The sequence below is a fragment of the Musca autumnalis genome, unplaced genomic scaffold (genome assembly GCF_047663935.1).
Source record: "Musca autumnalis isolate F117 unplaced genomic scaffold, ASM4766393v1 scaffold_5, whole genome shotgun sequence".
Classification (NCBI taxonomy): domain Eukaryota; kingdom Metazoa; phylum Arthropoda; class Insecta; order Diptera; family Muscidae; genus Musca; species Musca autumnalis.
The window spans coordinates 26,057,615-26,083,760 of NW_027412088.1; the positions used below are offsets into that span (position 1 = coordinate 26,057,615).

At 42.7% G+C, this 26,146-nt stretch overlaps 1 protein-coding gene across 10 annotated transcripts in view; it reads left to right on the top strand.

The window, feature by feature from the left end:
* Positions 1-26,146, top strand: part of Strn-Mlck (Stretchin-Mlck) — a 227,162-nt gene that overhangs the window by 58,737 nt on the left and 142,279 nt on the right. For all 10 annotated transcript variants that reach the window (XM_073990022.1, XM_073990046.1, XM_073990020.1 and 7 more), the window contains one exon: positions 998-18,469. In XM_073990022.1, coding sequence (XP_073846123.1) covers positions 998-18,469 — 17,472 coding nt within the window. The remainder of the gene's footprint in view (positions 1-997; positions 18,470-26,146) is intronic.

Consider the following 26,146-nt stretch of genomic DNA (forward strand, 5'->3'; position numbering starts at 1 on the left):
TGGCTATAGAAGAAATATGGTGGGGCAATTGGATTTAGATGATCTGTAGAGGGTATTCCCACTAAAGAAGATCTTTTAAGCGTCTTCTCGTTGGCTTCAGAAGACCTGAGGATGGCCTTCTTATTGTAGAAGACTACAGAAGACCTAAAAAGAAGAAAAAATAAGGCCCTCTTTATTTTTTATAGAAGACCTCTAGAGGGTCTTCTGTATTTAGAAGACCAGTAGAGGGGGGATGGCCTCTTAAGGGTCTGCTGCCTTCAGAAAACCTCTTCCGACTATAGAAGTCTGATTGTTTTCTGACTTCAAAAGACCCGTATAGGGTTTTCTGACTGCAGAAGATCTGTGAAAGGTATTAGGAATATATACGACCTGTAGAAGGTCTTCTGACACTAAAAGACCTGTGTGTTGAAGGTACTGTTAATTGCCTTCTGGCTTCAGAAGATCTGTAGACTTAAGAAGACCTCTGGAGGGATTTCCGACCATAAAAGACCTGTTCATTGTCTTCTGACTTCAAACCTGTTGAGGGTCTACTGAATTTAGAAGACCTTTTAAGGCTCTTCTGACTATAGAAGTCCTGTTGAGGGCATTGTGACTTCGGAAGACCTGTTGTAGAAGACTTGTGGAAGGTCTTGTGACTATAAAACCTGTCGAAAGGCATCTGACTTTAGAAAACCTGAAGAACGTTTTCTGATTATAGAAGATTTGTAGAAGGTCTTTCGACTAGCGAAAACCTTAAGAGGTCCGTTGAGGATGTTCCGACTTCAGAATACCTGTACAAAGTCCTTTTTCCGTAGAAGATCTGCAAAAGTTCGTTCATTTATAGATTACCTGTAGTAGGTCTTTGGTGTATAGAAGATTCCCCGTATGGTCTTTTGAGCCGTGTTAGGTCTTCGTCTTCTATGGAAAAATTACCCCTCTTACCTCTCTCTGTTCTTCTTCCCTTTTTCATTAATTTAGTTTTGTGAGCAAATTTTATCTCACCCTCTTTTTTTTGCAGTACCCAAAAATTATCGCAAGCCTCGTTTTATGGAAAGTCTACGCGCCATTTTAACCGAAGAAGGCCTGGTGTCGTTCGAATGTAAAGTTGTTGGCTTCCCTACACCCGTCTTGAAATGGTTTAAAGATGGTCAGGAGTTGAAACCGGGTGATGTTTATCAGCTGACGGGAACGAATTCTCTTGGTACCTATTGTTGTGTGGCCAAGAATTGTATGGGCGAGAGCAGCAGTGTTGCGGTCCTCACCATTGAAGATATACAAAATCAGCTGAAGGAAGAAGATCGCATTTTGAATGGGGCCAACAATCAACCACCGAAATTTTTAATCGGTTTGAAAACCCAAGAAACGAAAATTAACGAACCTTTCCAGTTTATGGTTAAACTGGAAGCTAAACCGGAACCATTGTTGTCATGGTTCCGCGATGAGATACCCATTGAAATTTGCGAATATTATAATTATTACAGGGGAGAGGAGGACAATTGGTATTTGGACATTGCTAATGTGGAATTTTTAGATCAGGCTGAGTGGAAGTGTGTGGCGGTAAATGAGTTTGGGACGAGTGTGACTTCGTGTTTTTTGAAGCTGCAAATTCCGCGGCATTATAAGAAACCAAGGTTTTTGGAGAGTTTGAGGGCAGTGCTGACGGAGGAGGGTGCAGTGAATTTGGAGTGTAAGGTCATTGGTGTACCGCAGCCGGTGTTGAAGTGGTACAAGGATGGTGTGGAATTGAAACCGGGAGATATACACAAAATTATTTCGGGTCAAGATGGTACCTGTTGCCTGGGTACATATACCTGTGAGGCCCGCAACTGTATGGGCGTGGTGGCCAGTTCAGCATCATTGTTGGGCTTTGAAGATGCCCACACCAAACAGGAGTTGGAGAAACAAAACGAGTTGCAAAGGAACTTTTCGCTGTCGACCATACAAGAGGAACGCACCTCCCAGTTGTATGAAACTCCTCAGGGTACTGAGGTTTCATTTTCCTTTGATGGTAAGGAGGTGTCGGTTTCATTGTATGAAACACCTGATTTGACGGAAGATGAGGCCATTAAAATTGTGGAAATGTATGCCGACCAAATATCCGAACATGTCACCGAACACAATGTGGTGGAGTTGCCACCGTTGAGATTTGTCAAAGAAACTTCCCAGTCGGGTAAACTGTTAATGGAAGCCATGGTCATTGATATTTCGCCGGAATATTTCTCACATGATGAAGACCTGAGGACAGAGGCGGGAATGGATGATATTTCGTTGAATGAAATAACCATACACGGCTCCTCTGTGAAGGATGAAAAGGAGTTGGAGCAAAGAAATGCCGAACTGGAGCAACTTCATAAGGCCGGGGCAATGGAAATTGAAGAGGTGGACAGTGTGTCGGCCCCCTCAAGAAAGAGAAGAAAGTCCAAGGTAAAGAATGGTGAAGAGTTTTGTAGCCCTGAAAAGACTATTAGTAGCCTGGAAGAGGCTGATTCTTCGGAACTGCAAACATTTGCCAGTGCTGTACAGTCCCCGGTGGATTCGTCGTTTTATCAATCCATGGATGAGGGAGGTGGTCAGCAGGCCCCGGTGCGTAAAAAGGGCAAAAAGGAAACAGAAAGTGAAAGCTCCAAGGCCACAGACACAGAAGCTGGTGGTGCCTTGCAAGACTTGTCGGGTGCCGAGGGCGATGGCTTGATGATAACTGCGGCCAAGCATGCCAAAAAGGTCATTAGAAGTGAAGAGGAAATTGAGCGCAACCTCAAGTCCCTGCTGCCGTTGGCAAAAATGTTAAAAATCCTTGATGGCCACTTGAATGCTGTGGAATCCGAGGTCATTGCCCAATCGGTAATGCTGATGACTCCCTCCTCGGCGGACCAATCTATTGCCATTATCAAGAATGTCATTGAGCCGATTGGCCAAATACAATCCAAACTGAAGGTCTACTCGGGAGAGACCCCATTGGATGTGCTCTTCGAGACCATGAAAGATGATGTGCGCAACCTGCATGTGGCCCTGCAGGTCATTGAGAAATGTGTGGAAATTGATGAAACGGGCACCACTCTCATACAAAGGACCAGTGTTTGCATCATAGATAGTATTGCCGATCACATGATAAAGGCCCTGGAGGAGGTTAAGGCCGTTTCCAAGCTATTTGAAAATGAGCACTTGCGCAGCCATTTAGAGATGACTGTGGATGATATACGCCAGGGTTTGGAGATAACCAAAGATACCATCAAATCCCAAGCCCTTTTGCAGGAAGCCCAAGAATTGGAGGCCAGCAAGCATTTCACCGAGACTGTGGCCAAATTGCAGGATGTGCCCGAACCGGTGCCTTTTGAAAAGGTCAGCGATGTTAGTTTGCCCAAAGATGCTGCCTTTGTGTCTATGATTTGTGAACCGGTAATGAGGATCCAAGAGGCCCTGGAAAGGGTGGAAAATGAATTGACCTTGGAGGAAAGTGATGAGGATATTTATCTCAAGGTCCATGAGAAGATTATTAAGAATTTTGTGGAGCCGTTTGGGGAGTTGCAAAATGTGGTCGGCAAGATTGAGACAAGGGCCAATAGCTTGGCGGGGTCAAATAGCATGGAACACAAGATTAACATGGCCATATTGGATATTGTCTCACCACCGCTGTTTGAGTTGAAAAAAGGTTTGGAAATTATCCAAGCCCAACCTTCACGCAATGTGGAGGCAGGGAAATTGACGGTATCCACAGTGGAGTCCATGGTGCCACCCTTGCAGGAAATGCAAAATGGTCTGGCCCAATTGAGCCAAGATATTATGGCAGGCCACCTGGCGGCGGAGGAGACATTTATGGATTCCGATGATATGAAGAAGTTGCTGCAATCCCTGGCCCAAGCTGTGCTGCATTTAGAAACCAATATTGAAAACATTAACCAGAAACTGCCGGAAAATGTGAGCTCAAGCCTAACAAGGTTGAAGGATGAGATTTCCTCCCTCATCAGTCAGGTCATAGATAAGGAAATTGACAAATACCACCTGACGGTATTGGAGAACATCAAGCGCCCCATAGATGAGCTGAACTATTGTATTCGGCAAATTGAGCAAAAGGCCATTTCAGGGTCCCTTACCGATTTGGTGGACCCCTTGCATAGCTTGAATGATAAAATCAAGGTTAGCCAGGGTATTTTGGATCTCTCGCCACTGAAACAGAATCAAGATGTGGGCGATACCCTGCTAAAGATCCGTGACCTTATAAAACGCATTGAAATCGGCATTGAGGAGGCAGAATTTAAAAATCTGCAAAAGGAGATTGAGTTGGATGAGCAACAGGCTGCCAAAGAGCAGAATTTGTTTGCGGCCATGCGCCAGGAAATGGAGCTGAAAATTGATCTGAGTGAAGGCATCAAAGAGCTCCAAAGATTGATGGAAAACATTGGCATGCTGCAAGAAATGAAGTTCCTGGATCACAAATTGGAAGATAGTCTGGTGGAGCTTAAGGTGCCACTGCAGCGGATGACCGATGAGTTTAAGCATCAAGAGATCCAGGGAGTGGACGTGAAATCATTGATGGCCTCTGTCCGGGCCTTGAAGGCAATCTCCACTCACATTGGAAAACTCAACATGTCTTTGGAGAAGTTGGGCGGTATGCGCAGCCGTGAAGAGTTCCACAAATTTTTCAGCAAAAATTGCCACAATCACTTTGAGGAGCTAAAGGTGGCCATAGATCAAATGGAATACTTTGAAGAGGCATCCGGCATTAATCTACCCATATCCGTGGCCGACACTTTTGACAAGACATTGGTGGCCTTGGAGAATTTGATATCCAAGTGTTTGACCAGGATCCATGACACCGAGGAGATGGTAACCACTTTGGATGAAATTTCTCCCATGCACACCACCATTGAGTCGTTGCCCTCGGATTATGTTACCCCCGGCCCATTGCAGGCCTTTGAGGAGAAACGGGCCCAGGTGGATCAGTTGCTGGGTCAATTGAAACAAAGCATTGCCACGGTATTGGGTCACTGCCAGGAAGTGGATTCCTCATCTCTGAAAGAAGAAACCAATAAACAATTGGCCAATACCAAAGAGAAAATTACCGCATTCCAACAAAGTTTGGAACGTAACCTGCAATCACCGGAATTTGTAAGGGCCCAAACGTTGTCAGATTCTTCCCAGATAACCCCAAGGCAGCCTCACAGCTCCATTGCCGAGGCTGTCAACAATTTGGAATATTGTGCCCTGCAAATCCAAGAATTTGTGCAATATCAAGATGTCCAGACCCTTAAGGAGTCGGAGGTATTCCAATTGAAAGCCATGGCCAAGCCGTTGCGGGAAATTGTAGAAGCCGTCAGGGGTTTCTATACCCTGGAATTGGAACAAGCCGAATCACTGGCCACCATGTCACAAACTTCGTTGGTATCCTGCTCGGATTTGCTGAGGAGTATTAGTCCCTATTTGCTGGCGGTACAGGAACAACAAGCCCTAGATACCTTGGAAAGCCTAAGTGAAAGATCCACACCATTACAGCAGCTGATTAAGCCTCTTAGGGAATTGGAAAAATCCCTTGCCGCCTGCACCGAAGAACAAACTTTGCTGTCCCACACTTCTACCCTGTCGGAGCAGGAGTCTTTGGACCAATTGAAAGCTGTTGCTAAACCTCTGCTATTGCTCAAGGAAGCCATAGTTATGGTTAAGCAGGACCACAGTTTCCAATCGCTGGAGCAATGTCCACAATTCCAACAACTGCAGCAAAAACAACAATGTGCCACGCTCTTTAATCTCCTTAAGTATTGTGAAAACATGGATACCCAAATCTTGGAGAATCTGGAGGAGTTATCTTCCCTGGACCTGTCCGAAATGAAATCCCTGGCTGATATGCGTTCTGTTACCCCCATGACCCCAGTGCCACCAGTTACCATCGAACAAGTGGAGGTGAAAACCTTTGATCTCAAGGATTGTGTGGCTGGAGGCATTAAACAATTGGAAGAATGCCTGCAGTCCACCAAGAAGTTGACCGCCATTGAGGTCTCGGAAATTGAGGAAATTATGCAGGTTCTCAAATCCGATTTACAGGAAATGGAAAAACAACTGTTCTCCAAATCAGGAGATTTGAAAGAAAAAGAATCCCAGGTGGCCAAGACCATGTTCAAGTTAAAAGAATGCTTAGTGCACACCTATGAGGCCTCTGGCCTGGATGTGGGCCTGGAGGATATCGAGAAAACCTTTGAAGATCTGCTGCAGGCCATGCCCTCATTGGAGCATCAACTGGCTTTGGAGATGAAGGAAAAGATACACTTTGCAATGGCGGAGTTTACGGTGCAGTGTCTAGAACATCCTGAGTTATACGGCCGATTGGTCCCTCCCTTTAGAAACCTCACGGAAACTGTGGATATTATAAGTAAATCAGAAAAGACGGACATTGAACCCAGTTCCAGTGTCATAGTCCAGCTACAAACTCAATTGATGGCCACCTTTAACAGTCTCAATGATCTCAGCGAGGAAAGCAAGGATTCAAAAATAAAACCCTTACTCAAGGAATCCGGAAAGACCCTACTCTATATCTATGATTTCATTGAGAACAATGAGGGTAACCTAAGAATCATTGAGCTGCTGCAGGAAATTGATGTCCTAAGTCCCCAGTTGAAAGAAATTTCCCAGTATCTAATGCGCCAGCCAGTGGTGGATGAAGCCGAAGTACAAATTCTCCTTGAACAGGTCAATGAAACCCAATCATTCTTAACCACAATCGAAGAGGGTTTGCAAAACAATAATCCTCTGGTACAAAAGTTCCTGGAGCTACATCAACCCATGGTTGCCCAATTGAAGAATACCCTTATCAAGGTGGAGCAAAAGCTGCAAGAGCCTCAACCCATTGAGGTGCAAAAACTGCCAGAGGTCCAAATAATGAGACACTTGCTAGGGGATCTGCAAAATAATATGCATCAGATACACCAGGATAAGGGCACACAACTCAAGCAGTTGGCAAAATTGTTGCTTGAAGAGGTTCAAGAGGGTGTGGCTGCACACGATGCCCTTGTTCTTGAATTCACAAAACAAAATGAAAGTAAGCTGGCCTTGCTAAGGGAAACTCTCACCCAAGTGGAGCAAGAACTCGAAGGACCAAAAACGGGAAAAGTTCAACAATTGAAAGCCGTGCCTTTGATGGCAGAAATTATGCAGGAACTCAAGAGTTCATTGGACCAACTGCAGGAGCAGAAACCTTTAACAGAAGTACAGGCCGAAATTCCCCAAAAAGCAAAGATTTTGGAGCTCAAGGAGGAGGCACAAGTTTTCCTTAGCGAAATGCAAGAGGGAGTGGTGGAGCATAATCCCTTGGCTGTGAAGTTTATGGAACAAAATCAAAGTCAAGTGGCAGGTCTAATGGAGGTCGTACAATTGGTGGAAAAAGAGCTCGAAGGACCAAAATCGGCTGGAATACAAGAACTTAAATCTGTGGCCAAAATGGCGGAACTTTTACAGGTACTTAAAGGAAATTTGGAAAAGTTACAAATTGAGGAAGGATCTGTGGAAGCTAAGGTACAGAAAGCGGTGCCTCAGGAAGCCCTATTGGCTCCCCAAAGGGCCCAGCTCTTGGAGTTAAAGGAGGAAGCTCATCTTTTCCTAAGCGAAATGCAAGAGGACTTGGTGGAGAACAATCCTTTGGCTGTGAAATTCATGGCACAGAATCAGGCACAAGTGGGCAAGCTCAAGGAGACCTTAAGTGTTGTCGAACAAGAGCTTGAAGGACCAAAATCGGCGGAAGTACAAGAATTGAAAACTCTGCCCATGATGGCGGAACTTTTGCAGCAGCTCAAGGGCAATTTGGAGAAGTTACAAGTCGAAGAAGTTGCTGTGGAAGCTAAAATGCAAAAAGCGATTGCTCAAGAAGCCAACTTGGCTCCCCAAAGGGCCCAGGTCATGGAGTTAAAGGAGGAAGCTCAACTTTTCCTAAGTGAAATGCAAGAAGGTTTGTTGGAGAACAATCCACTGGCCATAAAATTCATGGAGCAAAATCAGGCACAAGTGGGCAAGCTCAAGGAGACCTTAAGTGTGGTCCAACAAGAGCTCGAAGGACCAAAAGCAGCGGAAACACAAGAAATCAAGTCTCTGCCCATGATGGCGCAGCTTTTGCAACAGCTTAAGGGAAATCTGGAGAAGTTACAACTCGAGGAAGGTGCTGTGGAAGCTAAAATGCAAAAAGCGATTGCTCAAGAAGCCAACTTGGCTCCCCAAAGGGCCCAGGTCATGGAGTTAAAGGAGGAAGCTCAACTTTTCCTAAGCGAAATGCAAGAAGGTTTGGTGGAAAACAATCCTCTGGCCGTGAAATTCATGGAGCAAAATCAGACACAAGTGGGTAAGCTCAAGGAGACTCTAAGTGTGGTCCAACAAGAGCTCGAAGGACCAAAAGCAGCGGAAACACAAGAAATCAAGTCTTTGCCCATGATGGCGCAGCTTTTGCAACAGCTTAAGGGTAATCTGGAAAAGTTACAACTCGAGGAAGGTGCTGTGAAAGCTAAAATGCAAAAAGCGATTGCTCAAGAAGCCAACTTAGCTCCCCAACGAGCCCAACTCTTGGAATTGAAAGAAGAGGCCCAACTTTTCTTAACAGAAATGCAAGAAGGTTTGGTGGAAAACAACCCTCTGGCCCTGAAATTCATGGAACAAAATCAAACTCAAGTGGCCAAGCTAAAGGAGACCTTAAGTGTCGTAGAACATGAGCTCGAAGGACCAAAATCCGCACAAATACAGGAAGTCAAATCCCTACCCATAATGGCAGAACTTTTACAGAACCTCAAAGGTAATTTAGAGAAGTTAGAAGTCGAACAAGGTTCTGTGGATGCTAAGATGCAAAAAGCGGTGACTCAAGAAGATACCTTAGCTCCCCAACGAGCCCAACTCCTGGAATTGAAAGAAGAGGCTCAACTATTCTTAACCGAAATACAAGAGGGTTTGATGGAAAACAATCCCTTGGCCCTGAAGTTCATGGAACAAAATCAATCGCAAGTTGCCAAGCTCAAAGAGACCTTAAGTGTCGTAGATCATGAGCTCGAAGGACCCAAATCCGCACAACTACAAGAAATCAAATCCCTACCCATGATGGCAGAACTTTTACAGAACCTCAAAGGCAATTTGGAAAAACTGCAAATAGAAGAAGTCAAAATGGAGGCCGCCCAACAACCTCTTACCCAAGAAGTGGTTACCCAAAAGCCCCGAATTATAGAACTAAAAGAAGAGGCCCAACTTTTCCTAGAGGAAATGGAAGAAGGCATAGTCGAAAACGACCCACTGGCCCTGAAATTCATGAAACAAAATCAAGCCCAGGTGGCAAAATTAAAAGACACTCTACAGCTCATAGAACAAGGGCTCGAAGGACCAAAAGTTTCTGTTGTGCAGCAATTTCAACACATACCTCTAATGGCGGAGTTATTGGAATCGCTTAAAGGTAACTTGGAAAAGTTACAATTAGCCGAGGGAATTTTGCAAAGCCAACCCAAGAAACCCAAGGTAAAGGAGTTACAAACTCCGGGTCCCCAAAAGGCAGAAATTGCCGAAGTCAAAGAAGAGGCCAAAGTCTTTTTGTCCGAAATGCAGGAGGGTATAATGGAACACAATGCTATTGCTGTGAAATTTATGCAACAAAATAAGGCAATGGTGGGTAAATTAATGGAAATTCTCACCATGGTGGAACATGAGATGCAAGCTCCGCAACTCATTAAGGAGCTGCAGTTTGAGCATTTCCCTCTAATGGCAGAACTTTTGAGTAGCTTGAAATCTAATTTGGAAAAACTGCAAATCTCCGAAGTTAGCTTTGAATCCAAGGCCCAACAAGCGGTGGGCCAGGAGAGTCAGGCCATACTGCACAAGGCCCAAATCTCAGAAATCAAGCAGGAGGCTGAACTCTTCCTGCATGAAATTCAAGAGGGTTTGATGGAAAACAATCCCTTGGCCGTGGAGTTTATGGAATTGAACAAGGCCAAGGTGGCTTTGCTGCGCGAGACTTTAACTTTAGTTGAGCATGAGCTCGAAGGACCAAAAACCATGCAGGTCCAAGAATTAAAGCACACTCCTCTAATGGCAGAGCTACTGCAAAATCTCAAGAAGAATTTGGAAAAGTTGCAAATTGTCCATGTGGAACAAGTGGCTTCCCAACAAAAGGCCATAGAACACGATCTTGGTGGTCGCAAGCGGCAAAAGGGTGAAGTCAGTGAACTTCCAAAGGAAGAAGAAGCCAAAGAAGTTAAAATCATTGCCGAAAAAGCAGACATCTCTGAAGCCAAGAAGCCGAAAATGGAAGAAGACAAACCAAAACTCCCCAAGGAACCTTACCTTGAGGAGGTACTCAAAATGATACACCTTTCTTTGGAGCAAAACAATCTTATACAAACCAATCAACTTAGTCAGGCCCAAAAAGAAGTGTTACGCTCCATGGCGGATAATTTGAGAGAGTTACAATCGGCCATAGCGGATGAAGAGAGCTCAACACGCCTTGAGGATCGTCTTTTCTTGACCCTCTTTAAAACCAAGGAATTGCTTAAATGTTCAGTACTGAAAGAGCACGCCTCTGCTGAAGCCCAGGAATTATTTAAGAATTTTAACAAGGTCTTTGTGCTCATACTCAATGGCAATGATCAGCTAAGGAAATCCATACTCTATGATCTCAAGGAAAGCATTACACCCTCTCTGCAAGAAATTATAACTCAGGCGGATCAACAAGCTCCAGGAAGAGCGGGTAAATTGGGAAAATTAGCAGAAGCATTGGAAAATCTGAAAACAGAAATTGCGGATATACATCAAAACAATCGGGGAAATATGAAAATTGAAACGGAACACTTCCACAAACTTGAGGAAAGTGTCAAACAAATTGCTCTCCAATTAGGAGGCTGTCCGGAGCCATGTGTAAAGCAAATCACCATATTGCTGGAAAAGCTCCAACACCAAGAACTCCAAGATGGTTTGGAAATTCTTCAAGAACTCGAAAACCTGCAAGGCACCTTCAAACAAATCACACAACTCATCAAAGACAATAAATTCCCTCAAAAATCCCTGGAATCCAGCATTGAAATGGCCTTGGAGAAATTACCAGAAGGCGAAAAAGAATCTGAGCAAATTAAGTCAGATCTACAAGAGGCATTGGACTCCACAAATCAAGAAGAAAAACGTAAATGCATCTTCAAATTAAGGGAACACATAGTCCACACTTATGACGGCTCGGCATTCCGCGAAGAATTGGAACAAGTTGTGGATTCTTTGCTGGAGGGCAACTCAGAACTAATTGAAGAATTCAATGCCCAAGGCTTGAACCAAGTTGAAGAAGCATTGAATTGCCTTAAAGAAAAGGTGGAATTGGTACCATCCGATATTTGGAAACCCAAGCTAGAGGGCCTCAACTCCAAACTTACCAACCTCCAAAAGGTTAGTGAAAATCTCAAATCATCCAAGGATGTAGACAAATCCACGGTTAACATGATTGAACTGCAAAAGAATCTGATGGATATATTTGTTATGTTCGATGATATGTTGGAGATTAAAAATCGCCAAGTGGAACCCCACTTGGAGCAGGTGAAATCTCTGGCCCTAAAGCAATACGATGATATTGAGAAAGCTACGGAAAATGTAAGGACCTTGAGGGTATATGAGGATATTTTGAAATTGGCAAAGTCCATGGAAAAGGTGTTGGAAATGGTTGCGGCAATAACTTCCCTTAAGGCTGGGGTTATGGAAGAAGCTCAAGTGCAAGCTGTGGCTAAGAAGGCAGAGGAAAAAGAAATGAAATCTGAAAAACATAAGGCTGAGGTGGCTGAAATCAAGCCGGAAAAGTTGGAAGAAAAGAAAATGGAAGCAGAAGCCAAGAAGCTTGAAGAGCAGGAAGTTAAGGATTCTGCTGCCAAGGCTGAGGTATCAGAAGTCAAGCCAGAAAAGGGAGAAGAAAAGAAACTCGAAATCGAATCAAAACCTGTGGAAGAAAAAGAATTGGAACTTGTTGCTGCCAAGGCAGAAGTTTCTGAGGTTACAGCTGAGAAGGCAGAAGAAAAGAAGATAGAAACTAAGGCTAAGTTAGCAGATGAACAAGAGGTAAAACCTGATGCTTCTAAGGCTGAAGTATCCGAAGTCAAGGCCGAAAAATTGGAGGAAAAGAAACTTGAAACTGAAACCAAGAAACTCAAGGAGGAAGATGTGAAGTTGGCTGCAGCTAAAGCTGAGGTTTCTGAAGTTAAACCTGAGAAGGTGGAAGAGAAGAAACTTGAAACAGAAACCAAAAAGCTTGAAGAGAAGGAAGTGAAGTTGGCTGCAGATAAGGCTGAGGTTTCTGAAGTTAAACCTGAGAAGATGGAAGAGAAGAAACTTGAAACAGAAACCAAGAAACTTGAGGAGAAGGAAGTGAAGCTGGCTGCAGATAAGGCTGAGGTTTCTGAGGTTAAACCTGAGAAGGTGGAAGAGAAGAAACTTGAAACTGAAACCAAGAAACTTGAAGAGAAGGAAGTGAAGTTGGCTGCAGATAAGGCTGAGGTTTCTGAGGTTAAACCTGAGAAGGTGGAAGAGAAGAAACTTGAAACTGAAACCAAGAAACTTGAGGAGAAAGAAGTGAAGTTGGCTGCAGATAAGGCTGAGGTTTCTGAAATCAAGCCTGAGAAACTGGAAGAGAAGAAGATTAAAACGGAGGCCAAGAAACCTGAAGAGAAGGAAGTGAAGTTGGCTGCAGAAAAGGCTGAGGTTTCAGAGGTTAAACCCGAGAAGGTGGAAGAGAAGAAACTTGAAACTGAAACCAAGAAACTCGAGGAGAAAGAAGTGAAGTTGGCTGCAGATAAGGCTGAGGTTTCTGAAGTCAAACCTGAGAAGGTGGATGAGAAGAAACTTGAAACTGAAACCAAGAAACTCGAGGAGAAAGAAGTGAAGTTGGCTGCAGCTAAGGCTGAGGTTTCTGAAGTCAAACCTGAGAAGTTGGAAGAAAAGAAGGTTGAAACAGAGGCCAAGAAACCAGAAGAGAAGCAGGTCAAACCAGAAACTGCTAAGGCTGAGGTTTCTGAAGTGAAAGCTGAGAAGGTTGAAGAGAAGAGGGTGGAAACGGAGGCCAAGAAACCAGAAGAGAAGCAAGTCAAACCAGAAACTGCTAAGGCTGAGGTTTCTGAAGTGAAATCAGAGAAGGTTGAAGAGAAGAAAGTGGAAACGGAGGCCAAGAAACCAGAAGAGAAGCAAGTCAAACCAGAAACTGCTAAGGCTGAGGTTTCTGAAGTGAAAGCTGAGAAGGTTGAAGAGAAGAAGATAGAAACCGTATCTAAGAAGCCGGAGGAGAAGGAAGTCAAACCAGAATCAACTAAGGCTGAGGTTTCCGAAATCAAACCTGAGAAGTTGGAAGAAAAAAGGGTTGAAGCAGAGGCCAAGAAACCTGAAGAGGAGCAAATCAAACCAGAATCTGCCAAGGCTGAAGTTTCCGAAGTCAAACCTGAGAAGATGGAAGAGAAGAAGATTGAAACGGAGGCCAAGAAGCCGGAAGAGAAGCAAGTCAAACCAGAATCTGCCAAGGGTGAGGTTTCAGAAGTTAAAGCTGAGAAGGTGGAAGAAAAGAAGATCGACACGAAATTGAAGAAGCCCGAAGAAAAGGAAGTCAAGACGGAATCTGCTAAGGCAGATGTTTCGGAAGTCAAGGCCGAAAAATTGGAGGAGAAGAAACTTGAAACTGAAACCAAGAAACTCGATGAGAAGGAAGTGAAGTTGGCTGCAGATAAGGCTGAGGTTTCTGAAGTTACACCTGAGAAGATGGAAGAGAAGAACATTGAAACGGAGGCCAAGAAACCTGAAGAGAAGCAAATCAAAGCAGAGTCTGCCAAGGGTGAAGTTTCTGAAGTCAAACCTGAGAAGGTAGAAGAAAAGAAGATCGACACGAAATCGAAGAAGCCCGAAGAAAAAGAAGTCAAGCCGGAATCTGCTAAGGCTGAGGTTTCTGAAGTCAAACTTGAGAAGTTGGAAGAAAAGAAAATGGAAACGGAGTCTTCTAAAGCTGAAATTTCTGAAATCCCGCCACAAGTCACTGTGGAAAGTTGTATCGAAAAAGCCTCGCAAGCCATTCCAGATACCAAAGAATCCGGCGAAATTAAAACAGCTTTGGCTGAAGCCTTACACTCTGCAACAGATGAACAAAAACGTAAGGCCATTTTCAAACTACGCGAATGTATTGTTCATACATATGCTGGACGCTTTAGCGATGAGATCGACAGTGTTATCGATGCTCTGCTGGGCGACAATACCGATCTGATTGAAGCAGTTAATCGCGAGCATGTACAAGCTATTGATAGCTGTATCAAATCACTTAAATTACGTGTGGACTCAATAGTGATGAAGCCATGGCAGACGGAATTTGAGGGTCTTAATTCAAAACTCAGTGCCCTTCAAAAGGTAACCGATGCCTTGAAGATTACAAAGGATATACACAAATCCTCGGTCCATATGGTTGAGTTGCAAAAAAATCTTATGGACATGTTCGTTATGTTTGACGATATGTTACAGATAAAACCGAATGATATTAAGCCCGAATTGGAAAAGGTGAAAACGCTGGCTCTTGGTCAGTATGACAGCATAGAAAATGCTGCAGAAAATCTGCGCACCTTATATGTTTATGAAGATATTGCGAAGTTGTGTAAATCCATTGAGACAGTGGTGAGGAGTATTTTGGATATGGCGCCCAACGTGGGGCAGGATGTTCCATTGGAGGAGGAAGCCGTCAAGACCACCAAGCAGGAGGTGGAAGAAAAGAAACTTGAAATGGAGGCCAAGAAGGCGGAAAAGAAGGATGTGAAGGCCGAGAAGGCTAAGGCAGAGGTCACGGAGGTCAAGGCTGAGAAGCTGGAAGAAGAGAAAATTGATTCCAAGGCTAAAAAAGTTGAAAAGAAAGATGTGAAGGCAGAAGCGGCTAAGGCTGAGGTCACAGAAGTCATGGCCGAAAAGTTGGAGGAGAAGACACTTGAATCTGAGGCTAAGAAGGTTGAAAAGAAGGAAGTTAAGGCAGAAGCGGCCAAGGCTGAGGCCACGGAAGAGAAGGCTGAGAAGCTGGCGGAAAAGAAACTTGACTCCGAGGCCAAGAAGTCTGACGAAAAGGACGTCAAGGCAGAAGCGGCCAAGGCTGAGGTATCGGAAGTCAAGCCTGAGAAGTTGGAGGAGAAGAAACTTGATTCCGAAGTCAAGAAGGCTGAAAAGAAAGAAGTCAAGGCAGAAACGGCTAAGGCTGAGGTCTCTGAAGTCAAGGCAGACGAGAAGAAACTTGAATCCCAAGCCAAGAAGACCGAAAAGAAGGAAGTCAAGCCTGAAAAGGTAGAAGAAAAGAAACTTGAAGCCGATGCCAAGAAACCAGAAACCAAGGAACTCAAGCCAGAACAATCAAAGGCAGAGATTGCTCACATCAAATCGCCTCTGGAAATATCAGTTGACAACACATTGAAGAAAATGACAGGTGTTTCAGATAGCCAAGACCTGCATCAAACCTTGAAAGATGTTCTACAATCTCACACCGATTACCAGAAACGACAATGCATTTACAAACTAAAAGAATTTGCCAAGCGGACCACTAATCTTACTCCCGAACTAGAAGATGTTATCGATTGTCTGCTGGATGATAACCAGGACCTTATCGAATTCGTCAATACCGAATATGCCAAGAACATCGACAGTATTATCAAATCATTAAAACTGCAATTGGACAATGTCACCGATAAATATTGGGAATCGAAATTCGATGGTTTACATTCCAAACTTTCAAGCATTCAAAAGGTGGTCAATGCCCTGAAATGGGACAAAGACTTCCCCAAGTCTTCGGTGAATATGGTCGAACTGCAAAAGAGTCTAATGGAAATGTTTGTTATGTTTGACGATATGTTGGATACCAAATATCCTCAAATACAACCACATTTGGAGGTGGTCAAGTCCATGGTCTTAGGTCAATATGATGCCATTGAGAAGGCTCAGCGAAATGTTCGATCCTTGAATGTCTATGATGATGCCCTGAAGCTATGCCAATCCATAGAGAGTGTGGTAAGCATGGCTTCACAAATATCCAAGGAAATGATTGAAGAAAAGTCTATGGAAGTGGCAGGAAAGAAAGCTAAAGCAGAGGAGTTGAAACCAGCTGAAGCTGCCAAGGCAAAGGAATCTGAAATTACGGCAGAAAAGATTGAAGAAAAGGCAGTTGACAGCAAATCAAAGAGGGCGGAGGAAAAGGATGTTAAACGCCGAGCTTCCAAGGCTGAAGTAACTGAAATCAAGGCCGAGAAATTGGAAGAAAAGAAGATGGAATCTGAAGCGCAGAAGGTAGAAAAGAAGGATACTAAACGCAAATCTTCTAAGGCTGAGATTTCAGAGGTTAAACCTGAAAAACTGGAAGAAAAGAAACTTCAAGCTGAAACCAAGCAAGGGGAAGAGAAGGATATTAAGAAAGAACCATCCAAACCTGAGGTATCTGAGGTGAAGCCTCAACAGATCGAAGAAGGAAAGCTGGAATCGGAGGCCAAGAAGGCAGAAAAGAAGGATGTTAAACGCAAATCCTCCAAGGCTGATGTTTCTGAAGTCAAGGCCGAGAAAATGGAAGAAAAGAAATTGGAAAGCGATGCAAAGAAGGCAGAAGAAATAGATATTAAGAAAGACCCGGCTATGCCTGAGGTAACTGAAGTCAAGCCAGAGCAGATTGAAGAAGGAAAGGTGGAGTCTGATGCTAAGAAGGCGGAAAAGAAGGATGTAAAACGCAAATCCTCCAAGGCTGATGTTTCTGAAGTCAAGGCCGAGAAAGTGGAAGAAAAGAAATTGGAAAGTGAAGCCAAGAAGGCTGAAGAAAAAGATATTAAGAAAGAACCGGCTATGCCTGAGGTAACTGAAGTCAAGCCAGAGCAGATTGAAGAAGGAAAGGTGGAGTCTGACGCTAAGAAGGCAGACAAGAAGGATATCAAACGCAAGGCATCTAAGGCGGATGTTTCTGAAGTCAAGGCTGAGAAAGTCGAAGAAAAGAAATTGGAGAGTGAAGCCAAGAAAGCAGAAGAGAAGGAAATTAAGAAAGAATCTGCTAAGCCTGAGGTGTCTGAAGTCAAGCCCGAGAAAATTGAAGAAGGAAAGGTTGAGTCTGACGCTAAGAAGGCAGACAAGAAGGATATCAAACGCAAGGCATCTAAGGCGGATGTTTCTGAAGTCAAGGCCGAGAAAGTGGAAGAGAAGAAAATGGAAGCGGATGCCAAGAAAGGAGAGGAGAAGGAAATTAAGAAAGAATCTGCTAAGCCTGAGGTGTCTGAAGTCAAGCCCGAGAAAATTGAAGAAGGAAAGGTTGAGTCTGACGCTAAGATGGCAGACAAGAAGGATATCAAACGCAAGGCATCTAAGGCGGATGTTTCTGAAGTCAAGGACAAGAAAGTGGAAGAGGCTAAAACTGACAAGACAGAAGAAAAGAAGAAGGAAGTCGATACCAAGAAATCGGAAGAAAAGCAGGAAGATACCAAGGCAAAGACATCAGAGACTAAACTTGAAAGGACAGAAGAAAAGAAGAAGGAAACAGTCACCAAGAAGGCTGATGAAGAGAAAGAAGAAGGCAAGCCAGAAGTTTCCGAGCAGAAGAAGGTTGAAACTGATGTCAAGAAATCTGAAGACAAGGTCGACAAAACAGAGGAGAAGAAAACTGAAATTGAGGCGAAGAAAATAGAAGCACCTGAAGAACCTTCAAAGGCTGAAAAAGTGGCAGAAAGTAAAAAATCCGAAAAGAAAGAAACCAAACGTAAATCATCCAAGGCTGATGTTGAAGAAAAGAAACCCGAAACTGAAGAGAAGTCAGAAAAGGTTGCCGAAAAATCATCGAAATCAGAAGAAAAGACGAAGGAAGTTAAACGTAAATCACCCAAATCGGATAAAACAAAAGCTAAGGCCGAAAAAGAAGAAGAAAAAGAAGAAAAGAAATTGGAAATCAAGAAAGAAGAAGAAAAGTTAGTAGAAGAAGTACAAAAAGCAGAAACCAAAAAAGAAGAAGAAATTACCAAGGAAGTCAGCACAAAGACTGCCATAACTAAAACAGAAGAAGAAGAAACTCACGAAGAAGAAGATAAAAATGCAACCCTAACAAGACGACCAAAACGCCAAGTTGCGGACACCACAGATTCCTCTCTAGAAGCGAAAACGAAAAAATCCAATGAATATATTGATCTCAAAGAACAACGCAGTGCCAAACGTATGCCTTCGGTTGACATCAAGTTAACCAATCGCAATACCTCCGTAGGCAGTGACATCAAACTGACCTGTAGCATTTCTGGCAATGACCTTCAAATACAATGGTACAAAGATAAACAACCCATTGATGCGACGGGCAACACTTCCAAATATCGCATCACACAAAATGATGGCCTTTCGTGTTTGGAAATTAAATCAGCCGATCAACAAGATGCAGCCGTCTACAGATGTGTGGCCGCCAATCGTAACGGTGAAGTGGAAACTAGCTGCCTCGTGACACTATATGATGTACCCACCAACAAATTTGGCACACCGCCCATTTTCACCCGTAATATCAGAGGTATGTTAATCGATGATTCTATGTTTGCTTCGATTTGTTTTTTTCGAGATGCACGATCTGCTGCTGCATTTTTCTATGTGAGGGAATGCAGACATTTAGTTCGGATTTTTGCTTGTTGTTTTTCTTAAATTGTATTTTGTATCGATAGTTTAAGAATTTCATTGATGCCCTACGTGCATGCTAGAAAATGGGAAAATTTTTTTGCGGTTTGAACTAAATTAGTTGTCAATTCAATGTCAATGTGAGGGGGATGTGACAAATGAAAGCCGGGGGAGAGATGTTGGAAAAGTTTAAAGGGAAAGATACACTTTGTAATAAATGTGTATGTTGGAATAATGTAGAAGCCTTGTTGGTACCCTGAAAAAACCCTTAAAACATATAGGAGCCTTGTTGGAATATATTCTTTAAAAATTAAGGAGCCTTTCTGGTCCCCTGAATAAATGTAGGAGCCTTGAAAAATATTCTTAAAAAATGTAGGAGCCTTGTTGGATCCAAGAAAAATATTCTGCAAAAACGCAGGAACCTTATTGGTCCCCTGAAAACCATTATTTAATAATAAGGAGCCTTGGTTGCCCCCTGAGAAAATCCTTAAAAATGTAGAAGCGCTGTAGATCCCTAAAAAATTCTTAACAAATGTGGAGCCTTGTTGATCCCAAGAAAAATATTATTAAAACAAGTAAAAAAGTATCAGTCGGCTTTGCCGACAGAGATATACCCTCAGACTATTTGAATTTGAACTTTCATCTACGGACAGGTCAAATGTATTTAGGGTTTTTTCAGAATTTTGTGGCACTTTTTGGACATTTGAACTTGCCGACGAAAACGTGGATTAGAATTAAAGGGAGTGAACCGACATAGTACATTACGGAAGTGGATCTTATTTTGAGAGCTATATATTTTCGATAGATATCGCGCCCACTAGTCATTTCAGTGGATTATCGTACACCTGTTGGACCAGTATGCCAGGAAGCATGGACTTGTCCATGGAAAACATAATATGGCTGTACATCATCGGTATAAATTTCCAAAGGATCTCCGAACAGACCCTAAACTGCACTTGGATATAAATGTTGAATTTTTGTGGGGGGGAGGGGGGGGGGGGGGTTTCCTAAGGAGAGGACCGATATGGGCCATTTTAGAAGTCAAACTAAGTTTGGACAAAATATGACGAAGGCAAAATTTTGGATCAAATTGGTCTATCACTTCGAGAGTTATTATGCTCTCCAACTACTACATAGGGTCACGGGGGTTTTTACAACATTCGGGCTGTTTTCCCAAGAAGTATGGACTTGCCACTGAAAAAACTTTTACCGTTGTCATTGAGTCAGCGATTTCAAGTTGCTTCATCAGAAATCAAAGTTAGTCAAGAGCTGGTCTTAAAGTGAACTTATCCGAAATTTTGTGTGGGAGGTACCCGAAGTAATGGGCAAATATAGTCCATATTCAAACCTGATCTATATCTGGTAGATATATTAGGATGCGTAAAGTATGGACCAAATCGGTCCGTCGCTTCAAGAGTTATCGTGCGCACAATTTTTCCGAACATTTTTGAATTTTTGTGGGGGAGGTACCTGAAGGAGTGAACCGATATGGCTTATCTTCGAACTTAAACTTAGTTTGGACAAAATATTACTAAGGCCAAAATTTGGACCGAATCGGCAGATCTGTTCGAGAGTTATCTTGCACTCCAACCACCTCACGCGGTGTCATAGGGGTTTTTTGTAACTTTCAGGCTATTTTCTCAGGAACCGAATCGGTTCATCCGTTCGAAAGTTATCGTGCGCTCCAGCCAGCCAGCCAGACAGACAGACGGACGGACATTGCTCAATCGACTCCAAATTGTCTGATACACATTTCGTCCAAACATACTTGAGGTCTAAAACCATTATTACGATGAGGCACATTTTGCCCGTATGAAAGTGTATATACCCTCGTTAGCATAAATGCTGAGGGTATAAAAAAGGAAGTAGCCTAGAAAAATATTCGTTAAAATGGTAGGGGCCTTGCTGGTCCCCTGAAAATATTGTTTGAAAAATAGGAGTATTGATGGTCCCTTAAAAATACTTACTTACATAGCTGGTCCATTACAGAACATTTGTTCCATAGGCCGAACTAAGAAAAGATCTCCATTTCTCTCTATTTGTTGCTTCGCACTCTGGAATACCGCGCTTTTTCATCTCATCATCCACTTGTATGCGCCATCTATTCCTTGGCCTGCCAATTTTGCGTGCACCGCCAAGCGGTCCGTATTTATACGCCTTTTTAGCGGGTTCATCATCGCTCATTCTCACGATATGGCCTAGCCAACGCAATCGCTGCATCTCGATACGTTTAACAATACTGATGTCTTTGTATAGCAGATACAGCTGGTGGTTCATGCGACGTCTATATTCACCGTCAACGCAGATTGGTCCGTAGATCTTTCGAAGAATTTTTCTCTCAAACACACCAAGCACTGCCATGTGGAAGTACCCAGGATAAATATTAGGAAGGCCAAATTTTTGAGCAAATCGGTTGATCCGTTCGGGAGTTATCTTGCCTACCAACCACTACACACGGTATCATAGGCGTTTTTGCAACTTTCAGGTTATTTTCTCAGGAAGTATGGACTTGCCCCTGATGAAACTTGTACCATCGTATGGGGGGCAGTGAATACAAGTTGTTACAACAAAAATCAAAGCGATTTGAGAGATGGCCCTAAACTGAACTTTTCCGAAATTTTGTGTGGGAGGTGCCCGAAGGAGTGGACCGATTGAGTCCATATTGAAACCTTATCTAAGTCTGGTACACGTTTCACGATGGGTAAAGTATGGACCAAAGCGGTTACTCCCTTCAGGAGTTATCGTGCGCACAAATTTTCCGAACATTTTCTTACTTTTGTGGGGGAGGTACCGGAAGGAGTGGACAGATATAGCCCATCTTCGAACTTAAACTAAGTTTGGACAAAATAAAGCCAAAATTTGAACCGAATCTGTTCATCCGTTCGAGAGTTATCGTGCGCTCCAGCCAGCCAGACAGACGGACGGGGATTGCTCAATCGACTCCAAATTGTCAGAAAAACATTTCGTCCAAACATACTTGGGGTCTAAAACCATTATTTCGATGATTATTTTGCCCGTATGAAAGTGTATATACCCTCGTTAGTATAAATGCTGAGGGTATAAACAAACCCCTCTAAAGTTGACGAACCCCGCAAACGTTTTAAGGACCATGATCTGCGAATCTGCACCTGGAATGTTCGCACTCTTTATAGAGAAGGTGCAGTCTTCGCATTGGCAGACGTACTTGAAAAGTACAAGTCCGATATTACTGCCATACAGGAAATACGATGGATTGGGAAAGGCGTCACAACAACACCTAAAGGTGACGCACTGTATTATAGCTGCCATGACGTAAATCATGAGTTTGGTTGCTGATTCGTAGTTAGTCGGAGACTAAAACATCTGGTATCTAGCTTCACCCCAGCCAATGAAAGACTTGCTGCAATTCGAATAAAAGCTAAATTCTTTAACATCAGCTTTATTTGCGCTCATGAACCCACTGAAGAAAAGGACGAACAGACCAAAGATATATTTTACGAGCGCTTAGAAGAAACATATGACCGTTGACCTGCCCATGACATTAAAATCATTCTAGGCGATTTTAATGTCAAAATTGGAAAGGAGAATATCTTTGGCCCAACAGTCGGGAAATTCAGTCTCCACAGTGAAACATCGGACAATGGACTTCGCAGCGTCGAAAAAAACTGGTAGTTAGCAGTACCAGATTTAATCATCTCGATATTCATAAGGGCATCTGGCTGTCTCCATATCAGAAAAAAAATCAAAAAAATCATGTTGTGATAGATGGAAGACATTCATCGAGCGTGTTGGATGTACGATCGTTCCGAGGCGCAAACATTGATTCGGACCACTACCTTGTTGCAGCAAAGGTACGCACCCGCTTAAACGTAGCAAACAAAGTACGAACAGACACAACACGAAAGTTAGACATCGGTAAGCTGCAATCACAACAGATAGCCACAGCATATTCCACTCAACTAGCCCAATTGCTTAATCAAAGCCCTCCTCATCCCGATAACATATCAGCGCAATGGCAAAGCATTGCCCACTCCATGCAAACAGCCGCAAAATCCATACTTGGATACCAGAGACCTCCACCAAGGAATCCATGGTATGATGAGGAGTGTCGTGCTGCCACCGAAGAGAAAAATGCGGCATATAAGGCTACTTTACAATCCGTAGCAACGCGTAGCGCACGAGAGAGATACAGGGAGAAAAGGAGAGAGGAGAAACGTCTTTTCCGCAGGAAAAAGAGAGAGATGGAAAAGCGGGAGTGTGAAAAAATCGAGATGTACAGGAGCCAGAATGAAGTCCGAAAATTCTACCAAAGAGTCAAGCATCAAACTGATGGCTTTGGTACAGGCACATCCTCCTGTAGAGACCAGCAAGGTAATTTGGTAACTGATACAGATAGAGTACTCAGGATATGGAAAGAACATTTTTCAAATCTGTTTGTATCCAATAGCAGCGAAGACGACGAAGATACCACAGTCCCAATCCCAGAAGATGGTATTGAATGTATACCGCCCAGCCAAGATGAGGTAAAGACAGCAATAAATCGGCTGAAGAATAATAAGGCAGCAGGGGCCGATGGCTTACCAGCCGAGCTGTTCAAAACCGGAGGCGACACGCTGATAAGGTGTATTCATCAGCTAGTTAGCACCATCTGGCAGGAAGAACGAGTACCCGACGATTGGAACCTGAGTATCCTGTGCCCCGTCCACAAGAAGGGAGATAAGACTGTATGCTCTAACTATAGGGGCATAAGTCTACTCCCTATTGCCTACAAGATCGTGTCAGGGATATTGTGCGAACGACTAAAGCCAATGGTCAACGAGATTATTGGACCATACCAATGCGGCTTTAGACCTGGCAAGTCCACCATTGACCAGATATTTACCCTGCGGCAAATCCTGGAGAAGACCCAAGAGATGCAGATCGACACCTACCACCTTTTTGTCGATTATAAAGCAGCCTTCGACAGTCCGCTGCGCTCAAAGGTATTCCAAGCCATGTCTGAATTTGGTATTCCCGCAAAGCTCATCCGGCTTTGTAAAATGACTTTAACTGACACGAGGTCCTCAGTTAAAATAGGAAAGAACCTCTCCGAAGAGTTTGGTACCAAAAGAGGTTTCAGACAAGGAGACAGCCTTTCGTGTGACCTCTTCAACATCCTGCTAGAAAAGGTTATACGAGAGGCAAACGTCAAAAGAAGTGGAACAATCTACACCAACAGTCACATGTTACTTGCTTATGCTGATGATATAGACATCATGGGTCGATCAGTAAAAGAAGTAACTGATAACTTTATAAAGGTCGAAGGAGAATCTGCTAAAGTGGGTCTGGCGGTAAACGGTGAGAAGACCAAGTTGATGGTGTCGACGCGCAATGCGTCCATTGAGCTCGGACCGACTGTGGAAGTTGGTTCCTATAATATTGAGGTAGTAAAAGACTTCGTCTACCTCGGCACCTCCGTCAACACAACAAACGACATCAGTTGTGAAATAAAAAGAAGAATTGTATTGGCCAACAGATGCTACTTTGGATTAAGTAAGCAGTTTAAAAACAAAGCCACATCTCGTCAAACAAAAATAACGCTCTACAAAACACTGATACTACCCGTGCTGATGTATGGCTCCGAAGCCTGGGTACTTGCGCAAAAATTCAAAAATGTTCGGAACAATTTTTCGCACGCAACTCCTGAAAGGAGTGGCCAATTTGAGACATACTTTACACATCCTAATATATCTACCAGATATAGATCATGTTCGAATATGGACTATATTTGCCCACTCCTTCAGGTACCTATCACACAAAATTTCGGATAAGTTCACTTTAAGACCTGATATCGAATCACTTTGATTTTTTTTAAAGCAACTTGCATTCGCTGCCTCAATTACTATGGTAAACGTTTTTTCAGGGGCAAGTCCATACTTCTTGAGAAAACAGCCCGAAAGGTGTTAAAAGCCCCTATGGCACCATATGTAGTGGCTGGAGCGCACGATAACTCTCGAACTCATCAAGCGATTTGGTAAAAAATTTGGCTTTCGTCATATTTTGTTTCAGTTCAAAGATAGGCAATATCTGTCCACAACTTCCGTTACTTCCCCTGGATATTTAAAAATGTAACTTCAATGATATGCACGATATCTCTTGAACAAATTTGATCCACATTCGATCTGAGCGTAGATGAAAGTTTCAATTCACATAGGCTGAGGGTATATCTCTGTCGGCAAAGCCGACTGATACTTTTTTACTTGTTTTATTTTCTTTCGTTTTTTTTTAAAGTAGGCTGTTTTTTCTAGGGGAGGGTTACTAACCTGACGCCCAAACCCAAGTTTTTAATGTTCTTATGGGTGTCCACTTGCGATGAAAGAGGGACCAAGATAGATCCTGGGCTTTGCCATGTTAAAACTGGTCAGGACCGTTCCTTGGTATCTTCCATTCGCTACGTCACCCGGTCACCAGAAAATATTCTTTAAAAATGTGGGACCCTTGACAGTCCCTTAAAAAAAAGACCGTTGCTTGGTATCATTCATCCCCTACGTCACCCGGTCACCAGAAAATATTCTTTAAAAATGTGGGACCCTTGACAGTCCCTTAAAAATATTCTTTAAAAATGTAGAAACCTTGTTGGTCCGTTGAAAATATTTTTGAAAAATGTAGGAGCCTTGTTGTCCCCAGAAAAATATTCTTTAAAAATGTAGAAAAATTGTTGATCCATGAAAAATATTTTTTAAAAATTTAGGAGCCTTGTTGGTCCGTAGGAAATATTCTTTAAAAATGTAGGAGCCTTGTTAGTCTGTTGAAAATATTCTTGAAAAATTTTGGAGCCTTATTGGTCCCTAGAAAAATATTCTTTGAAAATGTAGAAAACTTGTTGATACATGAAAAATATTCTTTCAAAATTTAGGATCCTTGGTGTCCCCTAAAAAATATTTAAAAAAAAAAAATTGATAATCCCTTAAAAATATTCTTTAAAATGTAGGAGCCTTGTTGGTCACCAAAAAATATTCCTTAAAAATGTGGGACCCTTGACAGTCCCTTACAAATATTCTTTAAAAATTTAGGAGCCTTGTTGGTCCGTAGGAAATATTCTTTAAAAATGTAGGAACCTTGTTAGTCCGTTGAAAATATTCTTGAAAATGTAGGAGCCTTATTGGTCCCTAGAAAAATATTCTTTGAAAATGTAGAAAACTTGTTGATACATGAAAAAATTTCTTTCAACATTTAGGATCCTTGTTGTCCCCTAAAAAATATTCTTAAAAATTAAGAGAACTTGAAAAATATTTAAAAAAATTGATAATACCTTAAAAATATTCTTTAAAATGTAGGAGCCTTGTTGGTCACCAAAAAATATTCCTTAAAAATGTGGGACCCTTGACAGTCCCTTAAAAATATTCTTTAAAAATTTAGGAGCCTTGTTGGTCCATAGGAAATATTCTTGAAAAATGTAGGAGCCTTGTTAGTCCATTGAAAAAAATCTTGAAAAATGTAGGAGCCTTGTTGGTCCCTAGAAAAATATTCTTTGAAAATGTAGAAAATTTGTTGATCCATGAAAAATATTCTTTAAACATTTAGGAGCCTTTTTGGTTCCCTAAAAATATTCTTAAAA